The 13,166-nt window shown below is 39.5% G+C and overlaps 1 protein-coding gene across 4 annotated transcripts in view; it reads left to right on the top strand.

The window, feature by feature from the left end:
• Positions 1–13,166, top strand: part of LOC145991161 (uncharacterized) — a 275,164-nt gene that overhangs the window by 256,725 nt on the left and 5,273 nt on the right. For all 4 annotated transcript variants that reach the window (XM_083126990.1, XM_083126989.1, XM_083126991.1 and 1 more), the window contains 4 exons: positions 1,520–1,644; positions 4,638–4,757; positions 6,480–6,627; positions 8,688–8,818. In XM_083126990.1, the coding sequence (XP_082983116.1) occupies positions 1,520–1,644; positions 4,638–4,757; positions 6,480–6,627; positions 8,688–8,818 (524 nt within the window). The remainder of the gene's footprint in view (positions 1–1,519; positions 1,645–4,637; positions 4,758–6,479; positions 6,628–8,687; positions 8,819–13,166) is intronic.

Genomic DNA, 13,166 nt, shown 5'->3' on the forward strand with positions numbered 1-13,166 from the left:
GAGATCGGTGACCGTGTAGGACGGAATGCATCCACAGTGATCCGTGTATGGAACCAGTGGGTCCAGGAAGGCACTGTAGAGGGACGTAGAGGTTCACAACGTCCGCGTCGGACGACGGAACGAGAGGACAGATGTCTGATACGCATGGCCCTTACAGACAGAACGGCCACGTCAACGAGGATTGCGCATGAAGTACGGGATGTTTTACAACGTCCAGTGTCCCCACGAACCGTGCTTCGTCGTTTGGCGAACCGGGGAATTTTTTCCCGGCGCCCATTGTTGCGGATTCCTCTGACGCTAGAGCATAGGCGTTTGCGTCTGAGATGGTACCAAGACCGTCGTGCATGGATGGCGGAGTGGAATGCTGTAGTGTTCTCTGATGAATCCCGCTTCTGTATACAACATCATGATGGACGTACACGCGTGTGGCGGCACCGTGGCACTAGGCTTCATGACGCCTGCATCATGCATCATCACACAGGGCCTTCATTGGGTATCATGGTATGGGGTGCCATCGCCATAGGTGTTCGTTCGCGTCTCGTACGCATTCAAGGGATATTGAACAGCCAACGGTACATCACACAGGTTCTCACCTCTGTTGCTGTCCCATTAATCCATGCACTGCATAATGCCACTTTTCAACAGGATAACGCGCGCCCCCATGTTGCAAGGAATGTCCTCTCATTTATGGAAGCTAACCACGTGCCCCTGCTTCCTTGGCCAGCACGTTCGCCGGATATGTCGCCAATTGAACATGTCTGGTCCATGGTGGGTAGCCGGCTGGCCCAACTCAGGTTTCCGGCACGTAATGTTGAAGACCTCTGGCACCGTGTGGAAGCCGCTTGGGACGCCATACCGCAAGCAGACATCGATAGACTCATTCTGTCCATGCCTCGCCGTGTTGCAGTAGTTATTGCCGCCCGTGGAGGCTGTACACGCTACTAGCTCCTTGGGGGTTATTCAACCATGTTCTACGTGTCACATGTCACACCACCGAGCTCTAACTGTAATCATTTTCTTATCTTATTATGAACTACATATTTGCCAAGTTCCGTGTTTCTATCTCATTCCTTCTGGGTGTTGCAATTTTAATGGCGAGCAGTGTATTTCAGTCATCGTAATTTACATTTAAGCGATAATTTCAAATTCAAGTGGTGTTTTTGAGAGGGCAACACTATTATCAGGGTAGTATACCCATGGAAAAATACCTTGCTTGTCCCTCAGTGGGAAAAAAAATTGCGACGTTCATGATTAGGGGGGCAATTGCCCCCCCCCCCCCTTCCATGTGCACGCCAATGATTCAGTCTTTGAATTCAAAAAGGAAGACAAAATGACATATTAAAAATACACTTTTCATGTTAGGATCACGTTGAAGAATACGGTATATTCTATATATTATGTAAATTCAATTATATATGCTTTTGCTTGAGTTGATTTCAGTCAGTTTTAGGACTATTTTGCAAGAGCATATAACCAGAGACTAACACAAATTAAGAAACACACATCTCTTATGTTTCAGATGTCTTGACGATTCTCATTGTTTACCAAATGAGTGGAGATGTGCGAACCAGCTGTGTATTCCTTACTCCAAAAGATGTGATGGCCACCTTAACTGCTATGATCACACCGATGAATACAATTGCAGTAAGTATAGCTGGGATTTTGTCAGAGTTTTTAATTATATTGGGGTTAAAGCCTGTGCATAAAATCTGGGGCATAATTCCCCTCTTTTCGTTTGTCTTTGGGGGTTGTGCTACATATGTGTGTGTGCATGCTTTGCGATTATTTCTTCTTATTGAATGTTATATACCATTGCATCTAAATACATAATTTACAGAAAATTTTTTGAAGCTCACGGACAATCATGAAAATTAAATATGATCACAGAGACAAGACGAGAGGTTTGTCTTTTTGAAACTTCAATTAATTAGAATATGAGGTACATGAATATTTAGCCTAAATCAAAATTACTTTAGTATGAGACTTACTCGAACATATCGAAGGGTGTCTGCTTATTTATATGTAGGTTATATGTGCCATTTAATGTGCCCAAAATTTATAATTTTTAGCATTGTAAATATTATTTCAAGACTTGAATGAGATCGAGACTTTGAGAATGGGATAGGCATTTTTTTGCTTTTTTAAGTACACTTTTTGCACAGATAGGGTAATCGGGACTGGACCTACAGTTTAAAGTGGGATCCAAACAACAGTGCCTCCACCGGGTATCAAACCCTGGAGCCCTTGATTAGAAGGTGATGACTAGAGCCTGGAAGTTTGGCAAAATGCCTCTTTTTATCTACTGCACATATTGATAACAATTTTCCAGATATACATTTCTGTTGTTTATAATGTTTTAGAAGCCTTTTCATTTTGCCTATTTGGGACCCCACTGCCTATTTTTAATTATAATGCCTTTTTTTGCCTTTTTCAATGAAATTTGATATTTTTTAAAAAAAATGTGTATATAAATTATTTTTCTCCCAAAAAACGTTGTTGGCATTTATTTTTCTTACATTTATTATGTGAATAATGTTCGCCTTATTTAAGTAATATTGAACTCGCGCATGTTTCAACATTGCTGAAGGAGAAAAATGTGAGAAAAAGTATTTCATGCCGAGTTAGGATATTGCCTTTCGGTTAACATTTCCTTGTGCATGATTGACTGCTGAAAACCTGTTGCAGAACACCTGCACAATTACATCATCACGTCCAGCGTCCGTGTCAGGAGGTTATTGACAAGAAACAGCACTAATGCCCAAGGGCCTTTGCATGGATTCCAAAATCAAGTTCTCTATCTTTAGTTTAGTTCTGCACTTTGGAGGGAAAGGATCGTCTAGTTGTCATCATGCCGAAATTTAGTGTGCCATTATTAAGTGGTAAGTTACATGGTTACATGTGTGAATTTGGTGAAAGCACATTTTCGACAGACTGTACTATTCTTCTCTGCAAGATATGTGAAAAAACAAATCAACCATGAGAAAAAATACTTTATATCTCAGCATGTGTCAACAGTAAAACATAAATCTGCAGCTGCTAAAATAATCAGACAGAAGAAGATATTCCTAATTTCAACAGTGGGCACTTCATCCAACAGGCAATCTCGGTATCCTCTTGAACTGTGCAAAGCTTTCATGGAAGCAGGAATAGCTTTCTGGAAAGTGGAAAACAAGTCACTGAGGAAATTCCTGGAGAAATACACTGAAGAAAACGTGCCTGAATCTACGCTGCGGAAAACTTATTTAAGTGTCTGCTACGAAGAAGCTCTGCAAAGAATTCATGCTGAAGTTGGTGGAAAGATGATCTGGGTTTCAATAGATGAAAGTACTGACGTTATGGGATGCTACATAGCCAACGTCATCATAATAACTATGGAACCAACATGCAGAGAATCCTCGTCATTTCTTCTCACGTCAGAACAACTAGAGAGCCAATGGTTCGTCAATAGCTTTAGTTATTCTCCACTTCCCTACTTCTGCTCTGGCCAGATGGTGTACATTAATGATGACGTGTTACTTTTTATCAGTGATGCAGCTCCCTATATGAAGAAGGCTGCCATAGCATTGAAAATTCTCTTCCTGAAAATGCTTCATATTACATGTGTAGCCCACACAATGCACAGAATCGCCAAAGAAGTTAGTGTGTTGCACCCAGAAGTGGACAGGTTGATTTCGAACACAAAGAAGATATTTCTGAAATCTCCCTCTCGAACCCGAAAATTTCAGGAAGTTGCACCTGAGCTTAGTTTACCTCCGCAACCAGTCTTGACGAGATAAGGGACCTGGATATCAGCAGCTATATATTATGCTAACAACCTTGAAAAAATCAGTGAGGTGATCGATGCTCTTCCAGAAAATGAAAGCGGCTTCAATTCGTGAAGTGAAGAATGAACTGTCGTTTATTTTTACACATTATGGTGCATTGCCAGAGACAATTACAAAGCTAGAAAAAAGAGGTGAGAGACTTATAGCATCCATGAAAATCTTCGAGGAATCTATGCAGTAGATGGAAGTGCCAGGAGAAAAGGGGTCAGCTGTTGCAGAAAAGTGCAAATGGGTAGCGAGTGCAAATGAGGACTTGAAACAATTGGTGATATTCTAAAAGGTGAAAATGCTGTATCTGAAATGAGTCCAGCTACATTAGCTTGTTTCATGTATATGCTCCAATAACTTCTGTCAAAGTAGAAAGATCATTTTCTATTATGAAAAACATTCTCTCTGACAGACGACTATCAACGAATGTTGAGAACTTAAAAAAACACCTTGTAGTTATGTGCAATCAAGACGGAGAAAATTGAAATGCTCTTCCCAATGTAGATTTTAACATTTTGCCAGAGATTATAGATAAAAGTAAGTGACTTCCAAATGTGCCTTTTTTCGGTTTATTTTGCCTTTTTTTCCATTTTTAGTGCCTATTATCCACATTATAAATGCCTTTTTGCCTGCTTATTTTAACGAAAATAAATGCCTGAACTTCCGGGCTCTAGTGATGACAGATAGGCATGTTGCAGCTCAAGACAAAACTGCCTAGTTACCATCCCTATTTACTTATTATTTGGTCTTAGAATAAATTGAATTACCATATAATTTATCCGTGTCTTCAAATAATGACTCAAAAAATAACAAATTACATTACAGATTGCGACATGAACTTCAACTTTCACTGTGGCAACCAAACTTCATGTCTTCCAGTAAAGAAACGATGTGACGGCATCATTGATTGCTGGGATGGTTCCGATGAACTGAATTGCACTGTCGGTAAGTCAGTTTTATGCTCTCAATGATTCAGACATAATCAGCATGTGATGTAACTAATAAATATGCCACAGGGGTAGGTTTTAGACATTAATTGAATTCTGCAACTAGGATGTTAAGACATTGTTAACGAAGCATATAAATTATCATCCTCGACCAATGCATCGATGGATATTTTTACTATTTTTTTAACATCATTTTTAATATCTGTATCATCGATAAATAAAGCATTCTGCTGCATTTCAAGGTTGCCTATTTTAAGGTGAAAAAAGTCTTCTAACGATGAGTGATTGTTGCACTCAAAACCCTGTGTTTGGCTGGATTTTGTCTGCTGTTATGACGCATAGCTTACTGTAGAGGCGTTTCTTGACATACGATAAATATGTGCTTAATACAATGAAAAAGCATCACCCTGTATATGCCTGCAGCAAGGGCACGATGAGGGGGGGGGTCTATAGGTAGTAGGTAGGTGAAAAAAAATGAGTGTAAAATGCAAGAATAGGATCAGAACCTCATGTTTTCATGTTCTACCACTTAATCCAAAGAATAACTGAGGATACAATGTTTCTGATTCCAAAATATGAGATTATTACGAGATAGGTCACACAACATAAATTTCATGATTACATTTCCCCCTAGCTTTCAAATTTCTTCAATGAGGTGTGTAAATGTTGAGGCTCAGTTGGACCTTTGGTCGATGCCAGGACTGCTTTTTAAATATTTTCCTTTCCTTTTGAAACACCACTACGATATTCCAAAATCCAAAAAATTACATCTGCTAAGAATTCATTCTAGAGCATTCACATGAATCTTCATGTGGTTTGCTGTCATTGTTGTCTAGATATTTTAAATAGTTTAATAGACTTACACAGCCACGAAACTATTGATAATATTTAGGCACAAGCAAACCACATGAAGGTTCAGGTGAATGCTCTCGAAGGAATTCTAAGCAGATGTAGTTTTCCAGATTTTGGAATATATGACCGACCTCCCCACGTAAAATTACCTCTATATATGAAGCAACTTACGAGCGAACGTCTTACCTCGCAATGGAAAGTTACACTAGGCCCCCATTTTCCTTGAGCCATATAACTACGTACTTAGTAGTGAGAGCAACAGACCTTATCAATAACTATTTGAAATACTTAACTGCAATGGAGCTTTCTTCCAGTGTGTGTGTAGCTTCGCTACCCGAGACCAAGTAGGCGAGCGCTTCTCCTGGCTCGGACACGAGGCCTCGAGATTACGTAGCATGACGTCATACTATGTGATGTTGTGTTGCCAAATCATGGTGGTGATAAATATAATTGTGGCTTTTCGAAAGAAGAAAATCTATAATAATAATAAAAAAAAGCTGGCCTGGCGTTGACCAAAAGTGCAGTCAAGCCTTTATTTTCATCAAAAATTAGCAGTATGAAATGTGAAAAAATAAACAAAAACAAGCTGTGCCGGATGTTTAATACAAATAATAATATTTATTATTTCTTACTTTCAATTTTAAATCAACACCTCCCACAAACTTTTCCAGAGATGCCCTGCAGATTTGTTCATGAGGTGAATTTAAAACAAAACTTTGCACAAGATGTAACACTTGTAAGAACTTGGTAAATATTACTTGACAACCAGTAGTAACCTGTGAATCTCACCATGATTTTTTTTTAGTGTAACTGTGAATTACTTTGTCCACAAGTAGAAAAATTATCACCACACTTCTTTTCTTGGCAGCTTGTCCAAATTCTGCTCAATTCACATGCACAAGTGGACAGTGCATTCCTCGCTCCCAGTTTTGTGACGGTTATGCAGACTGTGCGGATGGCTCGGATGAACCGTTTGGCTGTGGTGGGGACTGCAAGCACCATGAGTGGAAATGCAGGTTTGTAGGCCCTTGACTGTTTCATGTTTAGATGTTTTCCTCAGAGTTCTTCCTTGCTTCTTCAGTTAGTGATGGCTAAGGTCTTGATTTTTAGATAAATATTTTTTGCATGGAAATATGAGCTCTCAACTAGCAAAGTTTCATCATGGTAACTAGAACCTAAATACCAATTTTTATTTCATTTAAAAGCACGTATTGGTTTATTTTTATATGTTCATACATATTTTGTAATATTTGCAAAGAATTTTGACTAGAAAATTCCAAATAAATTTTATAATTTTGTAAAAATTTTCCTAATATCTCAAGATTTACCAGAATGGAATGAAATTATTATAAGTTTAATAATCTGGTAAGGACTCAAGCTTCAATGCTCCGGTATTATTCAGTTTGATACTGTAATTCAACGTTCAACATAAAGTTATGGAACTCCGAACTTTGGAAGTTTACTAAAGTTTACAAAGGAACTCTCCTACAAATACATTCCAGACGATCGATAGATTGATTTGCTTTATTTTACTTTGCTTTTTGTGCCACTTTTGACTAATTTGCGAAGATGGGAATGAGTGATGATATGATGAATGCACACACTCAAACATCCATGCCCAGGCTGGGATTCGAACCCGCGACTCCTTGCATCGTAGCACGATGTGCTAACCACTCCACCATTGGGGTCGGCACATTTCAGACTAAACTTGACTGTTATGTGTAAATATGTCAATATGTGCAAGATAATTTTAAAATGTTGCCAATTATTAAAATTTTAAAAATTATAATTTTATCCAGGCCCTCGTCATGGCAAATCAATGAAACACGGTGTGTTTCTCTCTTCCAAGTATCTTGTAAAGTATACAACATTTGAATATTTTCCAGAGTCTGTATATTCTGGGAATGATGCAAAAGGCATTATTCTGTGCCAGAGTTGTGCATCAACTCGTGAATGAATCTGTGAATAATTTAAAACAAAACTGGAAGAGTATCATAGCAGAGTTACAATGGAATTATTATATTCCAGAAAATTCTCAGCTCTGTGTAGAAATCTGATGGGGCAAGATCCATGTTGTAGGGTGGGTGGAGGAGCACAGTTCAACCAAGTGTAGCAACTGCCTCCATTGTCCTGAGGCTTGTGTACGGATGCTATCCCAAGGTGCAACCTAACAGGGAACCTGGAGACATCTTGCTCTTTCTTGACAAAGCCCACTGCAGCCTGGATCTTGCTTCATCAGATTTCTATTGGTTTGGCACAATGCATGGAATAAGGTTCGAAGACATGTTTGGGCTGCCAAGAGATGACTACGGGAACGAGGTACTCTGTTACAGTGATGGCATAGGCATAAAAGTAATATTACGGTGCTCCCCTGTGCTTTTGACCATGCCATGAAGGCGTATAGGGGGTGTGGAGTTAGGGCCACACACTTTCTTGATCACGGCCGGACGTGGGGGATGATGTGATCAGCACCATGCCCCCTGGCTTCTTTACCCCAGGTACCGACTTTATAGGATGCTGGGTGGGTGCCAGAGCCACTTGAACAGGTGGAAAATAAAATCCCGGTTCTCCCCTGCCGAATATCAAACCCAGGTCTCTTGCATGGTAGTCAGATGCAGAGGCGCACATGCCTGTATTCTGCAGTGGCCCGCAGGCCATAAAACTGAATGGAGAATTTGGATAAAAGTAACATATGTAGCTGAAACATGTACATTTGCGACTGTGAATTTCATTAATGTAGAACGATTGAACTTTATTTCTGTTATTAACATTAGAAATGAAACCTTTCTTCTTCTTTTTTTTGTAACTTAAAATGAGCGATGTGAAGTTCCAGGAGGGGTCGACCTGCTCCTCCCTCCCGATGCCCATGCTTGATATCATCCATCCATCCATCCCGGAAATTGAACCCAGGTCTCCTGTGGGGTTGTCAGATGCTCTATTGACTGGATCTATCCATCCCCCAAGTATAATGCTAACTGTAGCTGTATTCTGTAGAAAGATCTTTCAAAACTCAAATTCTAAGAATTATATTTGACTATGATCTGACTGAAATGTTCTTCTTTTTTTTTTATTTTAGGAACGGTCGGTGCGTAAAGAAGCATACTGTGTGTGATGGTTTCGACACATGCGGAGATAATTCAGATGAGAAAAACTGTGGGAAGCGAAGAACTGCAGCAGTAATCTCCAAGGAAAAGCTATTGTACCTGAGTGAGTATTGTTTCTTAAGAAATACTACATCTTATCTTATACTAATTTACTATGGATGCCAGTGGTACCCCCTAAGTAGCAGACAGTGCTTGGAAGCAAGAAGTTACTTCTGGAAATTAGTAGCTTTTCTGAAACAGTTACTTTTTCAAATAGCGGGTATGTTTTAACAGTAAGGAACTAAGTTATGATTTGCTTTATACAGGGTGACTGGTAATTAGATGTATTCCCTGAAAGGGGTTAAAGTAGAGACAATTTGCAATAAATTTGACCATATGATACCCCGTCCGAAAATTAGTAGTTTTCGAGATAATCGAATTTCAATTGTTTTTTTAAAAAATGACAATTTTCCACACAAAAAGATGAATTGAGAAAAAAACTGCTCATTGTATGGAATTTATTTTAGCGTTTTCTGATAGCTAATAAATAAGTGGTTCATTGGAAAAAAAGATTTTTCCAAATAACAATCACATGTAAGTAACGGGTGGGTCTAAACTTACAAGTGATGATAAAAAAATGCACTCTTAGTTTACTTGGCAACTTATTAATAACAAAAATGCTATGACACGAAGCGTACAAATTACTTAAATTATTTCCTTGTGACATCTGCTATCCAACAAGGTACAAATGTTGCTAACACTCACATTTGGGTACAAGAAATAATACTTCATTCATCTTCATGTGAATGGAATCAATGAACAATACAATTAAAGAACATTACACGTCTTGCTCAAAGTGGGCACCTCCGTGACGAATGCAGGTACGCAGGGTTTTACGGACATTTGGTCTCTTAACTCTTGATGTGATGGTGTCCTTGATGTGTTGACCAGCTGTTAAGATCCTCTCCCTGAGCTCTTCTTGCAATTTACCGGTATCTTGTAAACTAAGTCTTTCATATGGCTCCAAATGTAAAAGTCGCAAGGCGTTAAATTGGGGGATAGAGCAGGCCAGGGAATCGGACCGCCTCGGCCAATCCATTTCTTTGGGTAATATTCATCCAGCCACTGTCGCACGCCCAGGCAGAAGTATGGATGGGCGTAATCAACAATCATTTGATCGAGCCATTTTTCCTGCCCCAAATCTTAAATGGCATCACTTATGAACATTTTTTGAGGAACGGGATGGCAATGTTGTTGGAGGATGTGCCTCTAGCTACAAGACGTGACATGATTTATCAGCATGATGACTGCCCAGCTCGATCCCCCGATCGATTTGACGCCTTGCGACTTTTACATTTGGAGCCACATGACAAGACACAGGTAAACTCGCAAGAAGAGCTCAGGGAGAGGATCTTAACAGCTGGTCAACACATCAAGGACGCCATCACATCACGAGTTACGAGACCAAATGTCTGTAAAAACCTGCGTACCTGCATTCGTAACGGAGGTGTCCACTTTGAGCAAGACGTGTAATGTTCTTTAATTGTATTGTTCATTGATTCCATTCACATGCAGATGAATGAAGTATTATTTCTTGTACACAAATGTGAATGTTAGCAACATTTGTACCTTGTTGGATAGCAGATGTCACAAGGAAATAATTTAAGTAATTTGTACGCTTCGTGTCATACCATTTTTGTTATTAATACGTTGCCAAGTAAACTAAGAGTGCATTTTTTTATCATCACTTGTAAGTTTAGACCCACCCGTTACTTACATGTGATTGTTATTTGGAAAAATCTTTTTTTTCCAACGAACCACTTATTTATTAGCTATCAGAAAACGCTAAAATAAATTCCATACAATGAGCATTTTTTTCTCAATTCATCTTTTTGTGTGGAAAATTGTCATTTTTTAAAAAACAATTGAAATTCGATTATCTCGAAAACTACTAATTTTCGGACGGGGTATCATATGGTCAAATTTATTGCAAATTGTCTCTACTTTAACCCCTTTCAGGGAATACATCTAATTACCAGTCACCCTGTATATTCATATACGTGGGCGTACCCAAAAGAAACCGCGTTTTGCCGCTAGGAGAGCATTGAGCGAACCTTCCTGAGTCCGTAAGCAGAGTGACGTCGCTGAAGCAGGTCAGGACACGTTTCGGCGGAGTTTAGAGTGACAGCTGTTTTGTGTGTTCGCCGTTGTTGCAATCGCTGATTTTCGGGAACAGCATGCGGCAGTGAAATTCTGCTTTTTGCTCGGAAAGAGTGGAACAGAAACTCTTGAAATGTTAAAAACGGCGTACAAGGACGATGCTATTGGGAAAACTCAAGTGTTTCAGTGGTTTTTTTCGTTTCAAAAATGGTGAAATGTCAATTGATGACAAACCTCGTTCTGGTCGTCCTTCCACGGCTCGAACACATGACAATGTTGAAAAAATTCATGAACGAAGATAGATGACTGACCATTCAGAGTTTGTTCCGCAGGGTCAGACATTTAACCAGGCTTTCTACTTGGAAGTTTTGAAACTATTGCGGCACAAGCAGCCCGATTTGTGGCAGTCGGGTGACAGGTTTTTCCTTCATGACAATGCCCCGGCTCACACAGCCCTGTCTGTACGAGAATTCTTGACCAAAAATGGTATGACCCCTGTTCCTCACCCGACCATGCCCCATGTGACTTTTTTTTGTTTTTTTGTTTCCTAGAATGAAAGGAGACATGAAAGGAAAGCATTTTGCTGATGTTGCTGAGGTGAAGAAAAAAACGCCGGAGGTGCTGTCACGCATCACAAAAGATGACTTTAAATTTTTTTTTGAAAAATGGAATCAAAGATTGGACAAGTGTCTTAATGCAAGTGGATAGTACTTTGAAGGGGATTGAAGGTTTGTACTTAAATTGTGAATAAATAAGTTCACAAAAAAATTAGTTAGGTTTCTTTTGGGTATGCCCACGTATATAACATGCTTCACATATACATTTGTATGAGCAAAAGTTTTGCATCACATAGTAATTTCAAGTTTTCTTACATCTACACTGTCATTTAAATACCACAGTTTTGATTTTTTTTAAATTATAATTTATGCCATAATTTTACATGATCAACACAAAATGAACAGCCTACTTGCAGTTGTTGCACACACAGGGTTGGGGAGTAGCTAATGCAAGTAATGCTTGACTTTTTCGGTTAGTGTCCGTAACACATTACCCAAATTATAGAAGCAACTGTAACAATTCTGTTACTTTGCATTACATTTCACTTAACTCCCTCTTTTGCCAAATTCTGAACTGGCCTGTTTGTTCGCCAGACCAAAACCCTATATTCCACTGGAATAAGGGCGACAGTTTTTGCACTTTGAAAATCATTGAAAATGTACAGACCTAGTTAGGAAAGAGGTCAGACAACTTTAGCACCTAAGACAAACCTTCCTGTAATCATAATTTGCATAGTCGCATGCTTCAGAAAAGTCCTAGCTGATGACAGGTTCATCCTTTAGACCCTCTCTATTCACTTTCCACGACCAACTAAACCACATCACTTCCACGGGTTTGGTGCGGGGCACACCCAACTTGCAACAAATGCTAAGAGTTCTAAACCTGGCCATCCTAACCTACAATTCCACTTGGGTATAATAATGCATATGTTGTTACATTAGGAGGGCCAGGTTTAGATATCTTAGCATTTAGTCTTGGCATTTGTTGCAAGCTGGGTGGTGCTCTCGGTTCCAACTTCACCTGGACACACTCTTGCCAATCACATAAACTTCCTAGGTGCGGACGTACAAATCAAGGAAGTTAATTTCAAAACATTCATCCAAAGGCAGTCCTTACACTTCTCTCTCAAATCAATAAACCAATCCCATTCTCCCTGGCCCTCAGAGGACATCATCTCGCAACAGAAATGCTACCTCCCGCCTACACAAAGCCTCCGTCAACTGTGATTATCCTCTATCCTCCAACAAAACGCTAATAGCGTTTACACTCTTTGAATGTTAATAACAGAGGAACTATTAAAGATGACTAGACTTTTTGTATTTGAAGCTGCAATATCTCCATTGTGTGTGTGTGAGAGCGTGTGTAGGAATTCTGTTGCTTTTAGTTCCATCACAGCCCACTAGGTGGTAGGCATTTGTGTACCCAAAGTGGCACGCGTGAGCAATGTAAGAAGTGTCAAATAACCACCCAGATCTCCCAATTTAACACAGTTAGATTTCTACCTCTGAAAAACGATGTGTACCCTACAAAGCCATGGTCACTGGATGACATGAAACATGCAATTTACACTACCTGTGCAAAACCATATCTGATGTTTTATGATTGATTGATTTAGTTAGTTTATTTTGCTTCAAGTTTTGTGCCTCTGGGCTAATTTGCGAAGATGGGGATGAGTGATAAAATGATGTTCACAAACAACCAAGCCCGAGTGGAATTCGAACCCGGAACCCTTGGTGTCATAGCACGTTGTGCTA

This window comes from Lepisma saccharinum, chromosome 8 (genome assembly GCF_977018435.1).
Source record: "Lepisma saccharinum chromosome 8, izLepSacc3.1, whole genome shotgun sequence".
Taxonomy (NCBI): domain Eukaryota; kingdom Metazoa; phylum Arthropoda; class Insecta; order Zygentoma; family Lepismatidae; genus Lepisma; species Lepisma saccharinum.